We start from the raw sequence: 21,466 nt of genomic DNA on the forward strand, positions 1-21,466 counted from the left end.
TATTAATTTGCAGAACGAAAACTACCAGCAAAATTCGAGTCAATAATGGAAAGTATATTTTCAAAATTCGCAATGGCTGGGTATTGCCGCACAGAGCGAGAGAGAGAGATGAGCGCGGGGTGCGTGCGTGTATGGAAATTATAAACATCCATGACGGTCGATAAAAACTTTTATTGTACATACAAAAGCATTCCCGCATTCAGTTTGAGTTACATCATCCCAAAAGTACAGCTAGTGAAGGCATATCCTTACATGTCCTTCGTCCGTGAATGCGGACTCTCCCTTATCAAATAAAATATTATATGCAATATTTTGTTTTGCATTTGTTTTGATTGCACGATTATCAGTTGTTAACATCTATTAGAATGTGATTTTCTCCTCTATTTTTGTTGTCTTGTTACAATATTTAACATTTTTGGTAAATTATATTCATATTAAGATAAGGCATGAGCACAAAAGCAATGTAGATAAATTGGCTACGCTTATGTAGTCGTATTACTGCTTATATAATGCTAATTATGCCATGAAAATCAACTATAAAGAGATCGTTTATTTTGATGGGCATACGTACGATGAGACAGTGAAACTCGGAATTGCTGCCATCAGAAATAGTTAATCGGCAGAATGTTAAATGTGTCGCTTCATTACTTCATCAAAATGTGTGAATTATTATTTACAGCTAAGCTATATACTTCCACATACTCGCATTCATATTGTTTATGGATGGGAAAGAGTTATTGAATAAAACTCATTCATAAAATATAAAAATATATTTATACATAAGTAATTTAGTAATTTAATCAAATTTTATAAATATAAAATGGTAAATGGTTATTAAGAGGTGAATGAGAATATGTGATCTATGTCCTCTTCCAGTTGTCTTTCATATTAAATTTACTATATTATCTTGTTTCTAGTACTCATATTGTCACTTAATGCCACTCTAAAGGTCGAATGTGTAGCTCACAATGAAATCCTGAGGTTATCTATGCATTCAGGAAGGTCGTGCAAGGGACGATGGCCTCATTCATGGAGTAAGATCTACAAAGCCAGGTCTAATGTGATGCACAAGCTCGATGAATTACTTTCAATTGGCCATAAATTAAAATATGCAATTAATGCCTCTTCCAGTTATCTACTATATTACATTCAATTTATTAGGCTAAACAAACTTGGGCAGATGAACTCTTTTGTAAGATCTCAAAATCGACCTCATCCAAACTGGGCAAGAAACGTACCACTCAACTGCTTCAACTAGGTGTAAGTTGTTAAGAACTATGGGTCATTGCAAATGCTGATGGGTCATTTGGTGCTAGAAAGACATGGTATAAAACTGGATCTATTCTTTAGGGATGAAGAAAGTATATTTCACTTAATGTGTTAGTGTCTATCACCGCCTAGAAGGAGATTTTAAAACTAGTTTAATTAGTTCCTTTTCTTAAATTTTTTTACTATTACTTAAATGGTATGCTAACCTTCTAGTCTGCATATGAAGGACGTTAAAGGACAGTCTGCATATGAACAACGTTGAAGGACATGAATTCGCCATTCAAGAGTAAAGTGAACCAACTTGACTAGTCTAAAAACTTGGCCAAGTTCTAAATTTTGCAGGACGATAGGGTTTTTCGTAGGCTGATCCTCTAGACTATCTATAAACAACAGTAATTCGTAGTATCACAAGTGGTCATTATTTAAGCTCAGGTGAGCTTTGGCCATAACGCCTCCACTTCAATCTAACGCCACATTTACTATATTACTATAGTATTAATATTGGTACTTAAGGCCACTCTGAAGCTTAAATGTGTAGCCAGTTATGAGATCTTGTAATTACGAAATCAGGGATATCTTACTAGGATTGATACATGCATTCATGGATTTAGATATTTGGAACCGTATCTAATGTGACTTACAAGCTTGATTAACTGATTAGCATAACTGCCAACTAAATTACTAACTTAATTGGGCATAACAATTATGGATGGGTTTCATCCTGTGTCAACACTCTTCTCCAGGCGCCTCTATTGCGTCTTCATCATCTTCAGTCTCGTACATCAACCACGGTTAGAGCACTCTTAACTTAATCACTCCACCGAAGAGACGGTCTTTTTCTACACCATCTTTCTCCAAATACACTTGCAATACCTTTTACGCTGGCGTATCGTCATAGCCTGTGGCGTGTTTCATAATTTCGGTTCACTTGGATAATATCCAATAGTAATCTATTGACCCGAATGATGTTTTCGATTTTTTATTGAAAACATATCTTAGAGATTACATATATAATTATTTAGTTTTCAACCGTTAAATCACCCTCTATCCCAAAAATGAATATCAGATTGAGGATCTGTGATGGTTGTATCAAGAACTCTATGTAGATTTATAATAGACATCTGTAGCTTGTCGACGTTTTTTGAGAATTTAAGATTTTTTGAAACTGCATTTGTGACACGTTCTTTAATTTTTTAATTTGTGGAACCGCCAAGCATTTCAAGCATATTTATGATAACACACTACATAAACATAAGAAATATTTTAAGGTCTTCTTTCGGTCAGACCATTAAATACAGGGATATAGTCTGCAAATTATGTCATTTAATTATTTAGATTAGGTTTTGAATTAAATTAATTAAAAAATCTAGAAGACTACTTCTACTTTAGAACTATAGTATTCAGTTTTCGGCCTATAAGATCACCCTTTACCGCCCGAAATTAATATCTAATAACGCTCTAGGTTTGCACTAGAACAAGATTTTTGTATTTATTTGTAATAAAAGTCATATAATTATGTCATGTCAACCACTTTGATTAAGTTTCGAGTTAAGTTCTCCAATTTATATTGATCTGCAGGATATAGAAACGTTGTAAGTTCCATTCTATTCCATTGTAAGTTGATTGAATATCAACTTTAAATATTTTACCAGAGATGCTGTATTATTAATGATTACTATTTTTTAGTTGAATTGTTAATGGTTGAATTTAATGAAAGGCTAATGAATCACTTTAGAATATAATTAAAATTTTATTTTTTTAAGAAATTAGGTTATTATAATATTACTCAGAAATTGCTTTTACTCAAATGATGACATGACTGATGGTACCACGGGAAATAGTTAAGATGTGATATTTCGAAAGCTTCGCGCTGTCATAAATCTAAACAATAGCTAATGTTGTTATAAAGCCCATTTGATTCCACTATGCGGCAACACCTCAAAGTTTATTAGCTAAAAATAATAAAAAATAAATACCAACGATTTGCTGGTGCTGCTGTTGAGGCTATTGCTGCTTGGTAACTAAGCCATAATCACTTTATATCCATTGAGCATATTTCGTACATCATAAAACCCATAAATTGTTGAGGGAACGCTAAAGTTTAGGAACAAGAAATCATTTGTATTGAAATGCGAGTATGAAATTCGAATCAAGTGAAGATTGAGTATCTGAAAATACAAAACAAACAAAAATTAACCACATGAAGCAAATATGTGAGATGCAATAAAACGCCTCAAATGAGCACAAAGGTGCTAATTCACTATTAGGAAAAAAATTATGAAAACAAGTCAAATAAAAATTAAAATCCTTTTTTCTGTACCGCAACTCTCATTCAATAAAGTCTAGATTTCATATTGAGTCGTTAAATTTTTCTACGCATCATCATCTCTCACATCAGCATCAGTATCAGTATCAGCATCAGATACAATAAATGTTGATATTGTTGAGCCATCCCAGCCATAAACCGAGCGTAGCGTATTTTTTACTTCATTTATGAAGTTTCTTTACTTCATCGATGGCTTGCCTAGATGTTCGCCCATTTATCAAGTCGAAAAAAAAGATGTTAAAACAAAAACCAATATTCAATATTCAAAGAAATCTTTCAGCTAAAATTTTCTCATGAAATGCATTCGTATCTATATATACACTCTCGCCTACATATGCACAAGCAACTGTTTCATCTCGTCATTAGGTTCGATTGCTGCAATAAAAATAAATAAATTAGAATCGACCAACTAATTGATAATAATTTCAATTCAATTTCATTTCAAAATTTTTATATGCCAAGCCATTTTACGGACTTGTTAAATTCTTTTAATATAGTCTGACGAAGTCATTGCTGAGATATGATATCGATATGTTTGAAATATAAAAGTTGTGATTTTTTAACTCAAATTAGAATATAGGATGAATAGGATGTATTTGAAGATACGGAAAGAAAAGAGGAGTAAAACTCCTAATATATACTCTTAATATATACTCTTAATATATATATAACATATATAACTTAATATATATATATACTGTATATAACAAAAAGTCAGTTCAATATAGGTTCAGTTATTAAGAGATAGAGATTCAAATAAATGTGTAGGAAATGTGTTGAAGATAGAACTTCAACGATGGTTGAAATCTTATTCCAGTAATAAAACTAAACGTACTCAGCATAACGGTATCACTTATTATAATTATTAGCTTATAGAGAGATAGAGATCCAAATAAATGTGTAGGAGACCGATGGATGAAATTCCATTACAGTAATCAAATTAAACCTGCGCAGCATAACGGTATCAGTTATTATATTTATTAGGTTATTAGAGATTGATACGATACCGATGGATGAACTCCCGTTCCAGTAATCAAACGAAATCTATTTAGTATAAGGTTATTATTAGGTTATTAGAGATAAAGATCCATATACATGTGTAGTAGACCGATGAATGAAGTCCCATTCCAGTAATCAAACGAAACATTTTTACTATAACGGTATCAGTTATAATTATTAGGTTATTAGAGATAAAGATCCATATACATGTGTAGTAAACCGATGAATGAAGTCCCATTCCAGTAATCTAACAAAACATATTTAATACAACGGTATCGGTGCTTACAAGTCACTATGTATTAGGAAAACATGCAACAAGAATTGAAGTCAGTAGAAGATTTATTATTTTTTAGGATCTTTTTCCTCGCAGACTGATAGCGCTGTCATCCTTCAAAATTAGAAACATAGTTAAATCATGAAACAGAGCACTAAAAGACAGAATAATAAATGATTAGTTGAATGAGCAGATTAAAGGTTTTACAGATAGCATCTAATTCAATCAATCCAGTACGTTCCCAGGGGAACATTGGGCCATAACGAACTTTTTCCAACTGTCACGATTTTTTGCCAGGGTTTTAATTTCACCAAAGGTTTTTCCGCTTGCTTGGATTTCTTTCTCCAGTGTTCGCTTCCACGTTTGCTTGAGCCTACCAGGTCTTCTGCTTCCTTGAGGATTCCATGTTAATGCTTGTTTGCAGATTTCATTTGGTGCCTTCCTCAAAGTGTGCCCGATCCATTGCCATTTACGCTATTTGATTTCGTTTGCTATAGGAAGTTGGCGGCATCTTGACCATAGTTCGGAATTTCTAATAGTGCGGGGCCACCAAATTTTCAGAATTCTCCTAAGGCATTTGTTTATAAAAGTTTGCAGTTTATAAATCAGGTTGTTGGTGGTAAGCCAGGTTTCGCAGCCGTAGAGCAGAACGCTCTTAACATTACTGTTAAATAACCGCAGCTTGGTGTGCTGGGAGAGTATTGAAGAGCTCCAAACTTTATTCAATAACGAAAAGGCGGAGCATGCCTTATTGATTCGGCTTTGGATGTCGATTGCCGCGCCACCGTCCGGCGATATTATACTGCCTAAGTATGTGAAGCTGTTGACGTTATCGATTTCTGTATCGTCCAGGTTAAATTTACTGGTAGAGTCTGAATTATTTATCTTCATTGCCTTTGTCTTTACCGTGTTCACTATAAGACCAACTTTACGTGATTCGTGAAATAAGTCGTTGATTTTATCTGCATATCGTTCTGCCGAGTTGATAGAAGGCAAATCTCGTCAGCATATTCTAGATCCTCGAGGTGGTTTGAAAGCCCCCATCGTATACCTCGTTGTGACTGGTCAATAGCTTTAGTAAGGACATCGTCTAACACAATTAAAAACAAAATAGGCGACATTAAACAGCCTTGTCGAACACCTGAAGTAGTGGCAAAGGGGGTTGACGGTTGCCCATTAAGGAAGATTCTGCACCTGAAGTCGTTATATTGTGCTTTGATGAGTTCGACAACTTTCCCGGAAATACTCCTTTGTAAGAGAGAGTTCCAAATGCAGCCTCTATTGACACTGTCGAAAGCGCAGCTGTAGTCGATAAATAATATGTTTATGGCTGTTCGCCATTCAGTAGATTGTTCGACGATGATCCTAAGAGTGTTAATCTGGTCCACGCACGAACGATTTGGTCTAAAGCCTGCCTGCTGTCTACGAATACTGTCTTCGAGTTTAGTGTTGATGCGGGACAGAAGAATACGAGTTAATATTTTCGAAGGAATCGACTGCAACATAATGTCTCTGTAATTTCGGCATTGGCTCAGGTCACCTTTCATAGGTAATACGGTCAGCAAGCCTTCCAGCCAATAGTTTGGAAGACAATTGTTTTCCTATATGTTTTTCAGGAGAGGTTGAAACATTTTAGCGGTAGTCGAAGGACAAGCTTTTAACAGTTCCGCTGTGATATTATCTGAACCAGCTGCCTTATTATTCTTTAAACTGCCTATAGCTTGAACAATTTTTTCTTCATCAGGTACTCTATTCATAACAGATGTACTGCGACTGTTTAGGCTGGAGAAGCTGTTTTGTTCAGCCGGTGTGACGGTGTGGGTGATAGTGGTAGTATTGTTACATAGAGTTTCTGAAAAATGTTCCCTGAAACGTTGAAGCTGGTTTTCGGTGGAAATGAGAAGTCGGCCATTTTTGTCCCGTATAGGGCCTATACGGCGGAACCTTCTGCCTGCAAGCTCTTTTGTGACGTCATATAAAATTTTCATATTTCTCTGTTCGGCTGCTGCTTCAGCTTTACTTGCAAGATTGTCATACCATAAACGTTTGTCTCGCTTGCATGAAAGCTTCACTCGTTTCACCATCTCATTGTAGGAGAATTGGGTTTCTGCTTTGAGCGCTCTTGTTTTAGCATTGTCGCGTGTGATCTTTGCAGCTCTGCGGCATTCGATGAGAGACCAGGTAGACTCTGACATCCACGGCTTTCTGTTGCGGGGTCGAAGACCCAAGACATCTTCTGCGTTTGTAAGAAATGCTGATTTAATTGTCTGCCAAATTTGTTCAGTGTTACCGGACACTTCTGGACTTTGGAGCTGTTCAATTGAGGTACTAAGTTTGCTGACGAAGGTGTTTTTTACGTCTTCAGAATTTAGTTTCGAAATATCGAGTTTAGGCAGTGAGTTCAAAGTACGTCGTTGTCCAGCGGTGCAGATTTTTAAACGAAGTGTCGCGACTAGAAGATGATGATCCGATCCGATGTCGGCGGTTCTCTTGGTGCGTACGTCCAAGAGGCTGCTTCTCCACATTTTTCCTATACAGATGTGGTCAATCTGATTTTCGGTTTGACCGTCGGGTGACACCCATGTTGACTTATGGCAGGCTTTGTGAGGGAAAATGGAGCCCCCGATAACAAGGTTGGCGTCATTGCACGCTTCAATTAGGAGTTCACCATTTTCGTTTCTGGTCCCCAGACCATGTTTTCCCATTATGTGCTCTATGTTTGTGTTGTCCGCACCAATTTTGGCGTTTAAGTCACCCATTACAATTAGAATATCTCGTTTATGAGCATTATGAATAATAGACGAAAGCTGATTATAATAGGCCAGTTTTTCATCGGAATCGGCGACTTCAGTGGGAGCGTAGGTTTGTATTATAGTCACGTTTCGTGCACGGGAGCGAAATCGGCACCAAATGAAGCGGTCGTTGATTGGCTGCCATTGTAAGAGGGCACGAACCGCAGTTTTGCTGAGGAGAAAACCGACACCATTATGATGGGTATCACTTCTGCCAGAGTACAGAAACTTAGTTCCATTAGATAAGTTGATTTCCCCGGAGTCTTTCCATCTGCACTCGCTGATGCCGATCATGTCAAGCTTGAATTTAAAGAGTTCCCGGGATAGTTGCTCAAGTTTACCTGGTCCGATTAGGGATCGAACATTCCAGACGCCGATCATGGATTTTGATTTCATTGAGAGAAAGTTTTGGTTGTTTCGTGGTTGGTTGTTTAAAGTTGTTGTGGTTACAGTTGTACCTATCGTATTGATTCTGTTTGAACGTGAGTTTCGCACCTCTAAATCCGTGCGTGCTGCCGAAGCAGATGGATTCGCCGTATCAGTACGGGTACCACTTGGAGACTGTATTATCATCGGATTTTGACTCATGTTTTATCCAGAAAAGTAAAAGGGAGCAAAGCCCTGACGATGGGTTACAAGCGCAATGTCAGTCCTGTAAGCTTTGCACGTAGTGACAGGTCACTTTTAAATAGGCCGCACCTGACCTGGAGAACAGACGCCTTTTGCAGCCGCTCAATATAAGTACCGACGCTACGTTGTGGAATGCGCTTAGCTTCATTACTCCTCATTCGACCTTACCGGCAAGGGAGGCCCTACCAGTAGCAAGCTACCGCCAGCATCGCTCGAAGATTCATCGTAACTACTGAGCCTTCTCACCACGTCAAGGTGGCAATCCCCGAGAAGGCTTGCCACCTAATTACAGAAGAACAATTCTACTGCACCAATCAAACGGAAGCTGCTCAGCACAATGGTATCGGTGCTGAGAATCATCTTAGGCATCTTTTCATACCGACATTCTTTAAATTTAGCGACATAGTCAAGTTTACTTACTTGTCAGGTTGGTGCACTTTAGGTTAAATGGGGAGTAGTGCCTATTCTTAAAAACAAGGTTTCTATGTCGATCGCTATGGTTGTTATAAGCACAGAACTAAAAAAAAAGAATGTTCTTTCTCTACAACTCGTTATAGTGCTATCATAAAGCATTTTGTAGCTGGAATATAATTTTTTCAGTGCTTTTGAAAGTTGGTGTCTAACGGAAAGTAAGTTAATGTTGTATTTCGTATTTAATATAATATTAATATAAAATAATAAAATTAGGTGCCTGAGATGATATAGTTAAAGAATGAAAATATTGTTTCCAATTTAAATTTATAAATTAAATATAATAATAAATAATGAAAAAGTATTATTGTCAAATAGAAAAAATATTCTCTTTTAGTGATCAAATTTTTAAATTCAAAAGTTTTTTGAATGAATGAATATGGAATGAATTCTTAGGTTATAGTCAGCCTAAGCTGTTTCGTATATTATCAAATATCCATCATTAGTGTTCTTTGGAAAAATCTATTGGTTTAATGGTGTTAAATTTGAATAGCGGACCCGTATGTTAACATAAACAGCCAACATTATACCTGCTTTATTGGTGATATCACCATTATTTGCGCTCAAGTCGGCTTTGGTGTGCTAGACCACCACCCGAACTTGACCTGATCTAATCAAAGATATGAAAGAAGAACTGAGTTGGATTAATATTTAACAAGCTAAACTCATCTAAGCTAAAAACCATTGAAGAAATCAAGATGTCTAGGGTTTGGGTAGAATAAAACAAAAGCAGCGCTTGGATAGAGGGTAGTAATTTAAAATAAGTTAAATATAATTTAAATATTTAAATTTAAATATACTTTAAATTTTATTAACCAGTGTCATCCAATATTCCACATAATTTTTCAAAGCTAATGAAAGTTGAACCCCGGCCTCATACCTTGATCACCACAATCTAATTTGAAGCAACTTTCAGAAGTTAAGATCTCAATTGTTATTGGTTATTGTTGTTCCAAGTATATCGCACAATTATATACGAAAGAGAATGTATTTTAACTAAGGAAAATATCTCTGCTGAAGTTCCAACATTTCAAGTGCTGTAACACTAAAAAAAGATAGAAAAGCTATGCAATACAGGTCAGATTGGAATGGTGCCCTTGAGTCCAAAACCAACTTGAGTTGAAATAATGACCCGTTGTGATACTATGAATTAATGTTGTTCGCCGTGCAGGCAATGCCGAATGGCTCAACTCTCCGATTCAACTGAAAGTAAACCAATAGGATGAGTCTATATATTTGGCCAAGTCCCTAATTTTGCAGAATGACAGCTATGTTAAGTTGATAAAAAGGTACCACAAATATTTTAAATCTTTAGTAGAAGCAGCTGACTGGTACGTTTCTTGTTCAGTTTGGCAAAGATCGATCTTGAGACAGATAGACGATCTGAGGGGTTCCGGGAATGGTGAATTTTAATATAGGTTTCCTGTAAATTTATAACTCTGTAGATGTAAATATTTCTCGCAGCTAAAAATAATCTTAAAACTCTTAAAAATTATATAATAATAAAACAACTTTCTTTTTAAATGGAAATTTATCCAAGAAATATTTATTATTAATAATAATTATCTTAAATATAGTCCATTCATCCCTTAATAATAATATTATGACATAATACCCTAATCGAACAGATTTTACACTATGTAGAATAACTTAAATTAAAATCAAAACAATTATCCTACAACGTCAGACTTATCACATAATAACTTGATAACCTTACTGATAATAAAATTAATTTCGTTTGTTTACTTTCGCTTGTTTCCACTTATAATCCCACATGATTAATTATCTTATGAACCTGTAAATTCATTCCGTAATCTGCCGTAATCTCAACAAACTCATTTGAAATATTTGCCACATGCTACAAGGATCACCGATACTAAATGCCGTATGTTATGTGCTGTAAGGACAATGCCAACGACAACCCTCATTCACACCTCACATTGCGCTTATACTCGTATTCATCCTCGTCCTCGTTCTCTTACTGCAGTTTCACGATTACGATTTTTTATCAGTATTTTTCACTTTGTTTAAAAATTAATAGTTGTAACATTGTTTTTAAATTGCTACATGCTCGATAAACAACTTGAACACCACTACAAGTGCGGAAGCGGGTGTGGTGCAGTAAAGTCAAATCCACACCAAATCCCAATACACTGAACAAATCGTCCTAGCTGAGTCCCGAGAGAGTTCAAGTTACGCTATTGTCGCTATTCCTGTTTCGACTGCAGACTGATAAGCCCTTTTCTTTCTCTTTATTATTAAGTAATAAAATGTTACCACTTGTGCCCCCTGGCACGCGGTCCTCCTTACATATAAACACACAAATGGTAGTATATGAATCCTTATTTAATAAGGACATCTTTACAAGCTCTTTAGGTGTATGAAATACTCTTTCCACAAATCTACAAAAAAATAAATGCTGAGACTATTTTTTATGATGCTCGAGTTGTCAAAACATATTTTGATTGAGCGTACACACTCAATTAGCCCTCGGTATGTGCCGCACCAACACTTCTGGTTGTAATCTTCCGGCAATTGCTTCTGGAACGCTATGTTTGGGATGAGCAGTTCTAAATAAGACAAAGTATTACTGGGTCGCACCCCTTTTCCCATATTTTATCACATCGTTATTTTCGTACTGAATTATTATTTAAGTAGAATAGAAAAATCATTGCTCTTTTTTATTTTTGCCGTTTGTGGAATTATTCGTTTTATGAAGAATTGTGGGGTTGGTCGGAATAGCAAAGATGGATTTTAAAAAAACTTTAAAAATATACTACAGTCAGCAATAGTAACAAACGTTAATTTTTGATTTACAATAATAAATAAGAAATTCTGATTATTAAATTTAGATTTATGTTTTCTCTTGAGTTAAATTAGGTTAGGTTGGATAGGTGGCCTTGTAGCCAAAGTCCACTTAAGCTCAAATATTGGTTCGTTAAGCAACCACGGTCTTATTTTATTTGTATGTTTAAGTAAATACCATAATGTTTTTTTATTTATTTTTTAGTTATAGTTCATATTCAAAAGAACACTTTTGTGATTTACACACATAAGAATGTCCTACATTTCAACACTCCTTCATGCTACTAATTTTTTCTTTTATATTTTGAAACACCAGAATCGAAAATTATATTAAAACAAAATTTGTAGATAGTTTTCACATATTGTACCATAATTTCGAGAAATAAATAATCACTTAAACTCACTAAAATCTTCTTTAACCCAGAGAATAGTGGAAGAAACTTTATTCCTGTAATTGTAGAAGAGAATTAAGATGAAGACGTTTAGCACTTAGAAATCTGGACTTATTGCGCAAGTGCGGGGGTAGATTAGTTGTAGACTATGTAACCGACTTTACAATCCTGGTCGGTTATAGAGATGGTGATAGAAGAATCTGATTATATCTCATAGAAGTATAGGGAAAGAAAACTATTTTGAAATATTAAAGAAAAGCGGGCACAAAAAAATAATACTTGTGTAACTATTCAGACCACAAATTTACTGTGGCCTATGAGATATAAATATATATTTATATATTTGTATAAATAAATAATTAATTATATTTAAAATTAAATACAAATAATATACATCTCATTATATTCCCATACTTCCTCATATTGATAATTTATTTTATGGATATGTAAAGGTAAAAAATCTCTACGATTCTCTGTGAATGTCAGGAGTTCGTCACAGCTTAGAATATATCGCATGATTATGAAAACAATATAATGAATATATTATAAATTTTTAATGTATCCAACAACTCTTTGAATAAATTACTATTTTTGTAGAATGTGAAACGTTAGACACATGCTATGTAAAAAAAGCAGAATAATTCAATTTAATAAAATATAAAAATGCTCGTGATAAAAATTTTCAAGTAACAATTGCGAGGACCTAAGCAATAAAAACTACTGGAAAATTATCAAGTTTCTAAAACCAACTCCAGCACACAAATAAAAAAATAGAATGTTCTTTGTCTACAACGCGTTATAGTGCTATAATAGAGCATTTTGTAGCTGGGATATGACTTTTTTAGTGCTTTTGAAAATGGTTGAGAAATATGTATAAAAACTTACATACATTATAGTTATGATGTGTTTCGTTTTTAATATAATATTAACATAAAACAATAAATTTGAAGTTGCTGGAGATATTATAACAAGAGAATGAAAATTATTTCTAATTTAAATTTTTCAATTAAGTATATAAAATTAATATTAAATAATAATAAATAATTATTATTGCCAAATAGAAAAATTTCTTACTTTTAGTGATCAAATTTTCAAATTCAAAAATTTTTTTAATTTTATTGAGTGGATTCTTAGGCTAAGCGGTTTCGTATATCATCAAATATCCATTATCAGTGGTCACTGGACACATCTATTGGTTTAATTGTCTGTAAATAATTTTCGAACTGCAATTTTCAGGAATTAAACCGTGCCAAATTTGAATTGTGGACCCGTGTATTAACATAGACAATCAACCTATACCTAATTTAGGTTATTAAAGTTTAGAATTTTATGAATTTTTTAGTTGATAGATTCCAATTTTTCTTTATTAATGCAACTTCTGCTGTATCTACTTGTTGGAATGTGCATAGTAACTTTGAAACATTGATGCAATATCACAGCCTATACCTATTAGCACTCCATTTAAATTTCTATTAGGCCAGTATTCGTTAGTTCTGCCAGACCTGCGAAAAAACGGTATCCTGTATATTGGTTAATTAGTACAGTACCTTGTTACTACTTAGTTTTCCAGTTAGCTTCTCAGTGAAAATAACGATTTTCTGTATATTAAAGCCGCTTCCTTTAAGATATAGAAAGTGATTGATAGATTCCAATTTCTCTTCATCAATGTAACTTCTGCTGCATCCGCTTGTTGGAATGTACATATTAACTTTGAAACATTGTTGCAGTAGAATAGTAATCCGTTAGTATTCTAGTAATTACAACAAACCACAAGTTAGATAAAACTAAAAACGCCTTTAAAAAATTTTCTCTACAGCATTGTGTCTCATATTACCAAACGTAGGGTGTACACACAATACCAACCCACTTGAAAACAATATCTGTGTTATGTTTTCCAAAGAGTTAAGCAATATATGGTATAGTCTCGTTGAAAACACATGTTTATGTACTGCAATTAAATGTATATTAGATATTTTATTAAATACTGAGAATGGGTTGTAGTTTTTTAAGTTTGATATTTATTTTTATGTATAAATTTACTCTCGTATATTATCCTTTTGGCAACATATAATCGACAATGCAATAACAAAAGAATGTTATGGATTATGATGCGTCCATTATGACATTTGGCAATCACTGTAAGGAAAATATGGAACATATGCGTTCCAACTGAGAAGATAATACTTGTAAATTATGCAATAATTTTCAATTTGAAAGTTAAGCAATTAAATTTCGAGGACAACAAAATACGAGTAAAGGATGAGTAAAGGACGAGTGATTTGCAATTATTATTGCAAGGGTGCATAAGCCATTGTTGAAGGCGTTCGTGACAATGTCTCGGAACAAAAGTGGAAAAGAAAAGATTTTTTACAAATTAAAATAATTAAATAACTGTAGTTAATTGCTTTCATTGCCAAATAAGAGTGGAAACCTGTCGCGTGTCAACTTTGATGGTAATTAAAGAAAATGCGTCAAGAAACTGACTCCTACCAAGGAGTATGGACTGACTTTCTTATACGAGTAGCTTGAAATTTTCATGGATATAATGTATGTGGATTCGTAGTTGGACATTTCTACTGCATGCAGTGTTAGTAGCCTTGAATTGATGGCAGCACACAAGGAGCGCACACAAGAAGAGCACACACAAGCAGAAAACTTGAGCATGAGCAGCAAGTGCTAAGGAAGTGTATGGCAAAAAATTGTGCAGAAGGAAAGAAAAAAAATAAAATAAAATTGTCACAGCAAAGAGTATATATATTTATGTGTTTTTTTTTGGCAATATTTTGCTGCCACTGCACTACGGGTGGGGACATGTCCAGTTGATTGTTGATCACATTAATGACATGAAATTCGACATGAAATTGACTTGTGCCATTAACACGGGGTGCTGCCTATTAGATTGCCATTGAAGGTTAACGATCGACTGCACTGTTGTGGAGTCTTTCAAAAAATCAAAGCAAAATATCAAACCGATTAGTATGTGTCCTTTTTAATTTTCTTTTGTTCAAATAATTAAATGGATAATTTTGTAAATTTCAAATTATTTGTAAATAACTGCTCACTCCCTTGGTGGGCGTAAGTCCAACGCGTGGCTTTATGCACAATATTTTTGTAGTATTTCCATAACAACTGAAGGTTTCCGAAAGTTATTTGGCACAAGGACAATGTGTAGAGCATTGTTTTGTGAAACAATTGTGAAGAGTTGGAAACTGACAGCTGCTGCATATAAAAATTTTATTATGAAAACAATTATGAAGGCAACTATTGTAGTTGCCACCCACATTGACTTTTCTTTGACCTTGCCTTGTCTTGTGGATAATGTCTGCGCCATACTAAATGGACTGTATTAAGAGATTAGTAGGGAATTAGCGTACACATTAATGAGACTACATAATTATGACGCCCTTTTTTACGACAAAAGGTAGTAAAAGACTATCTTCGCGGTATTGCCAGGTAGTAACTTTAGTGAAAGTGAAATAATTATAAAAGAAATTTTTAATTTTGAAAAACATTTTGGGATTTTTTATTTAATTTTGGAATATTTTGGTTATTCGCATATGTGCGCTCGCACATAGGCATTAAAAACAGTTTCATTATAAGGATTTTGCTAACTAATAATACAATAATGTTAATAATATTTACATTTTGTTCTACAATATGAACTCGAATATGTACAATAAATAATAAATTAATAATTACTTAACAAATTCAAATAACAATAAATATTTACAAATGCTTACTTAAAAATACTTTGTACAAATTAAAATAAAGTTGGAGCAAAATAGCACCACAATCACAAAATCAGTTGCACACACTCTCACATATGCATTACATGGCATATGCGTATATACAGCGTGTGTTAAGCCTCTTTGAATAATTCCAGTGTTGCCACGTTAAACTTCAGTCTTGTAAGGTTTAAAAAGCTTAGGTTTCGGCTCTGTTATTACTGTTTGTGTTGGCGACATACATGAGGCGGGTCTCTTCAATGTACATGTGGGTGATGTAGTTGTTGTTGCTGTTGTTTGCATAAGTAAACCAACAGCAGAGTGTGATTGAGCACCTGTGCAATTGTTGGTGTTGTAACTACCAATTGACGTATCGATTGTTTGGTTGACTGATTGCAGCAAAGGTAGTGAATTATTAATGTTACGTATGGGGCTGAGACTGCGATCGAATACTTTAGTATGATCCGAACCGGTAGGACTTAGCGAGAGCGTGGATGAATGTGGCGATGATGAGGATTGTAGATCGAGTGGCGGTGTATGTGTTTTTGGTACTGAGAGTGCTGCGTAACTATGTGGCATGGCACCTAACATAGCAGCTGGTGGATAACCGACGGCAACTCCCATAGGTGTTGCACCCATTGCAACAGCAGCTGCTGCTGCGCTAGGCATACCATGTGCTGACATATGTGGTGCTGGTGGTACTGGACGTGCTGGTATATGGTAGGGATTGTAACGATATTGACCGTAAGAAGCATGTCCGGGTACCGGCATGGATGGCATGGCAGTGGCTAACATTGGATTTGCTGTTGGGTAAGCACCGTATGGCATACCGACGGTACTGGCAGCAGCTTGTAAAATTGAAGCGGCAAATGCTGGATCTGAGTAGACGGCAGCGTAAGGCCAGGCAACAGCAATACGTTGGCGTTTATCTTTCATGCGACGATTTTGGAACCAAACTTTAATTGTGGACTCGGGTAAATTTAATTGTGCAGCCAACTCGCAGCGTCTGGGGCGTGAGACGTAGTTTTCCTTGTAAAACTCTTTTTCGAGACGTGCCAACTGATCGCGTGTAAATGCAGTTCGATAACGACGAATTGAGGGATCAGCTGGTATTTCAGAATTGCCACGGCTACCATTCAATGATGTATCAGGACTTGATAAACAATCTGCAATGAAGAAGAAAAATTTTTATTAAAAATATTGTGTCACTTATTTAATTTACATATTAATGCATAAAATTACTATGACAGAATTTAACTTTAAAAATAAAAAAATTGATTAAAAAATATATGTAAGAAAAATCGGTAAAGTTGTAGTTACGTTTAATAACATTTTTAATATTTTTGTTTTTAATTAACAAGCAGTAAAAAAGTATATAATATATATAATTATAGTATATAATATATATAATATATAATGTAATAACCAATTAAGATTTTAAATGTATTTTTAACTTTACCGAATTTTGCTGATTAAATATTTTTTAATATTTAATAATAATTATTAATTAATTTGTATAATTTATTATAAATTAACAAAATTAAGTTTAATGAACATTGGCAGTTAAGACGTTATTTTGTGTAAATAATAAACTAATTACATTAAATAATTTTTATTTAATAAATTTGTCATTTCACTAATTATTATTGGAACCTACCGTTTGGAGATGGCGGTGGCGTTTGAGGTTTTCCGTACTGCGCTGACATTAGGTCAACTACCAACGGCTTTTGGTCGGCGTTGCTGTCAAGATGTGCATGATGATGATTTTCCATATTATATGTACGATATCCTTGCATTTTGTATAATTTTATATATATAATTATTAACTTATATATTTTTAATAAATTTTAATATAGTTATTATTTTTGATTTCAAATTGTTTATGAAGAGAAAAAAAAAATTAAATAAAATTTTTCTCGTTATTTTTCACATAAATTATGTTGTGTTTTGTTAAACTATTTTCGAAATACCGTAGACTGTTACTACACGTTTGGCTTCTACAGCTCAACTGTGCTAAACTCAACAACCCCTGCACTTTTTATACACAAGACAGCAAAGAGACATAATCACTAACCTTTAAGGCGTGCTCTTTTAACAGTTTTCTATTAGAGTTACTTGTGTTGGTGTATGCTTGTGAGCAAAACAATGGCGCATTATAGCCAATGAGCAAGTGCTTTATAATAGAAATTTACTACAGGAATGAATATACACTGCAATATACGAGTATTGATATGAATATCAAGCAAAACAAATAAGAAATAAAGAAAAATAAAACCTGGAAATAGGGAAAACTTATACTGAGCTGAGTATACATTTGTACATAGCTTGTATTGCATGCTGGACGGTTTGTAAAGTGATAGTGTGTGTATACACACATAAAATGCATGCACTGTATTGTATGTATACAGTTAATGTATTATATGTAGTATTTGTTCCTTTGGTATGGAAAACGCAGACAATAATGTGACGATGACGACGATTACGATGCCAAGACAATAGCATAAAAAGTGGAAATATAAAACACCAACAACACTGGCAACAACAACAATGTAAAGCAACATACATAGAATTCAGTAAAAAGCATATTTTCTGAGAAAAATCATTATCGCTTAAAAGAACTCAGTGGAATCCATAGTGTCTGTAGCAGTACGATATGGTAGAAGCATATTGCTGTTAAGCAATGGCAGTAAAAACGAGATGGAAAACTTAATAATTAAGTTATTATAGCGCAGTCTGTTAGCAAAGCAAAGCATAGCATGGCATGGCACTGTGAGCTTCAGAGCTTCAACACAGCGCGTTACATTATGCTTTAAGTATTTTCTTCTTCCTTTTATGCGGAACTAACAAATTTTGTATTCATAGCGATGAACGAATCTTTTGTTTCAGTTGTCCACAAATGGTTGCCTTCATGGGAGCGAATGAGATGTGAAAAACCTTTAATAATTGGATTTTATCTGTTTCATCAAGAATGATATCGCATAATGTGCTTTTGGGATTGGAATTGGAATTGGGTTATGAATTCATATAGAGCTGAGTATACACAGCATGCAACGTATTAGTATACGGCAAAAAGAAAAAAAAAATTCTAGCAAGCTAATGCTGATAATCCCTGTTTCATCCCAACGTGCAGCAGATGACTTAACGTAAAGGCACATTTAGTGTGTGTGTATATACATGTATATGCACATATAAAGTCAAATTTGTTGCCACCATTTTGTTATACCTTCTATTCCTCAACCACTCATAGTGGGTAGCATACCCACTATGCTTTTTCATTATATACATTAGTTGGATCGTTTGGAGTTTTTAAGGTTATGGCTTTAATACGCTGCATATTCACTAGCATAATAATTTGGTTCAACATTATTTTGTTGTTGGCAAATTATTCGCTATTTTATAGCAGCTTAATTTTTTTTTTATTTTATATTTTTTTTATTTTATACAGTGTTGTTGTTTTTTTCCTTTTAATGTTTTGGCGCTGTTATAAGTGAGTTAGTGGTGAGGGTATAATATTTTCATTACTGCCATTGTTTTTGTTGTTAGTGTTGTTGTTGTTAGTGTTGTTGTTGTTTTTATTGGAGTGGCAAAGTTATTTGTTGGCGTACATTTCTGGTGAATGTAATAAATGAGTTTATCTTTTTAATATTATAAAACCTTGTGCTACAAAGTCTGTTTTGTTTTTGTTGTTATTGTTGTTGCAGCACGGAGTAATGTTTTTTAGCTCGCTTCATTGTTTCATTAAAAACAATAAATTGCTGTCATCTCGTTTGGTTTTAGAATTAAATAACTTTGCAAAACTTTTATGCTTCCTATTAAGCATTGGTAAGGAGTTTCCTTCCTGCTTTTATGTTCATTTTATTATTAAAATATTTATTTTTTTAATGCGTTCATTATGATGATAAAACAACAACAATACACACTAGACTGTCTATGCTGAATTTCAAAAAAAAAATAAAATGAAATAAAATTTAAAAGTTTAATGAAATAAATTATTATCAGAAAAGGCATATTCTTGTAAATTTATATAACTTGGATTCATACAAAATTACATACTTATATGCTTATATACTTATATTGCAGTATGGAAAGAAAACCAAAAAAATACACAAATTTTGATGAAAATAGTTGTTGGTAATAAAGAAAAATTTAAATAAATTTATATTATTTCACTTAATTCAAAATTCAATTTCATAATTAAATGCTTTAAAAATAAATTGTAATATATTCGCGTCTGTGTTGAAATAAAAAAAATATATATAAAAGTTTTAATGAAATTAATATTGTTAAGAAATAAAAATTCTTATAAATTTTTTCTATTTTACTAAATATAAAATTACTTATTGAAATGGCTATAACAACACGTTATGGTGTTTCGGTCTGACAAAGCACCTCTTTCCAGGCGCTTTTGCTGCATATGCGCCTTCTTCAGACTTATGAAACAAATGCGGTTAGTACTTTGTCGTCATTAACATGGTCATCCATTCTCAGGACATGACCAATCCAGCGTAGGCAATGTTAACTCCCTAAATTATATCAGTGAAGATGCTCATACAGCACGTGGTTCATTCAGATAGCGTAGTCGTCTCCAACTCGTAGAGAACCAAATATCTTAAGAATAACAGACAATAGACCAGAACTAGAAGTTTGGAAAAAAGGACGAGTTCATAATCATTTGACTTATTTGAATCATTTGAATTATTTGTTTGAAACTAGCAAATAGAATTTTAAGATCATATAAGTAATTCGGTGTACACTACTGTTAAAATCACGTCAAAGAGTTATTTAATTAATTGTATAAATAGCTTATATTAATTCAAAAATAAAAACAGATCAATCAAAATATGTCGTTGAATCTTAATATATGAATTCAGGGTTCATATTCAATTTTATATGAATATGAACCACTATAACAAGATTATATATCTTGTTCTTTCTTAATATTTCAATTTATTAGTAAAAAAAAGCATAACCTGGGTGTCAATAGTTGACATTTTAAACACAGTTTCCAATTTTAATGTATTTCTATTATTCATTAATAGTTTGCAAAATTTTTCCAAATATTTCTATTATTTAACATACCTAATGACCCAACAATGTAGATATTCTGGGTTGTTAAAAGTGATGTGGTTGTTGACTTGACCTTGTTTGATTTGAATATAATGTATACACTTAATCGGCTTAAAAAAGATTATGTTTGAGCATAGTAGGATTATTAAATAGTAATATTACATAGTTACAATTACAACGAAAAAAATAAAAAGTTAATACCTGACATTAAACAACAAATAATAATAATACTACGATTAAAGTTGAAGGATTTCAAAGTATGTAGGGAAGTATTGTTTATTTAAAATACGTAATTAAAAAAACTTAAACATAACCATACAATACTAAACTATTACTAAATTATCAATAAAGATATTGAACGTCTCTTGGTTACAAGAGAATTAAATTACCTAACTTAAAAAATGCATTGATCAGAAAGAAGCCAGGTAATAAAGTTAGCACCCTGTCTTATAAAGCAAAATTGTGGTAGCACTGAGATACTCTATATACTATCAAATAGTAAAGTCAGTTCGAAGCTAATGTCAGAGCTATAAATTTTTTATGAGTTTGCTTATCGATTTCCTAGGTTTTATTTGCGAATTTGATACATACATTCAGATACTCATAATCCCGTTCATTTAGAGCAGTTACTTTTATTATAAAATCTTACTTTTGAAATCTCTATCTTGAATTTATTTTCATTTCCATACTATAAACAAAAACCAATATAAACAAAA

The 21,466-nt window shown here is 33.4% G+C and overlaps 2 protein-coding genes across 3 annotated transcripts; both read right to left on the reverse strand.

Moving 5' to 3' along the window:
- Window positions 1-6,469: 6,469 nt before the first annotated feature.
- On the reverse strand, window positions 6,470-8,248 carry LOC119674929 (craniofacial development protein 2-like). Its single transcript, XM_038086088.1, has one exon. It carries the CDS (start codon window positions 8,246-8,248, stop codon window positions 6,470-6,472), a length of 1,779 nt encoding a protein of 592 aa, XP_037942016.1.
- Window positions 8,249-15,684: 7,436 nt separating this feature from the next.
- LOC119684815 (segmentation protein even-skipped-like) lies at window positions 15,685-20,293 on the reverse strand. 2 transcript variants are annotated; one of them, XM_038098942.1, is made up of 3 exons: window positions 20,021-20,293; window positions 17,341-17,472; window positions 15,685-16,849 (listed from the first exon to the last, which is right to left on the reverse strand). In XM_038098942.1, exons 2-3 carry the CDS (start codon window positions 17,453-17,455, stop codon window positions 15,852-15,854), a joined length of 1,113 nt encoding a protein of 370 aa, XP_037954870.1. In that variant the 5' UTR covers window positions 17,456-17,472; window positions 20,021-20,293; the 3' UTR covers window positions 15,685-15,851. The 2 variants fall into 2 exon arrangements, with proteins under 2 accessions (XP_037954870.1, XP_037954869.1); XM_038098941.1 differs by lacking the exon at window positions 20,021-20,293 and having other exon boundaries at window positions 17,341-17,479.
- Window positions 20,294-21,466: the final 1,173 nt, after the last annotated feature.

The sequence above is a fragment of the Teleopsis dalmanni genome, chromosome 2 (genome assembly GCF_002237135.1).
Source record: "Teleopsis dalmanni isolate 2A chromosome 2, ASM223713v2, whole genome shotgun sequence".
Lineage (NCBI taxonomy): Eukaryota > Metazoa > Arthropoda > Insecta > Diptera > Diopsidae > Teleopsis > Teleopsis dalmanni.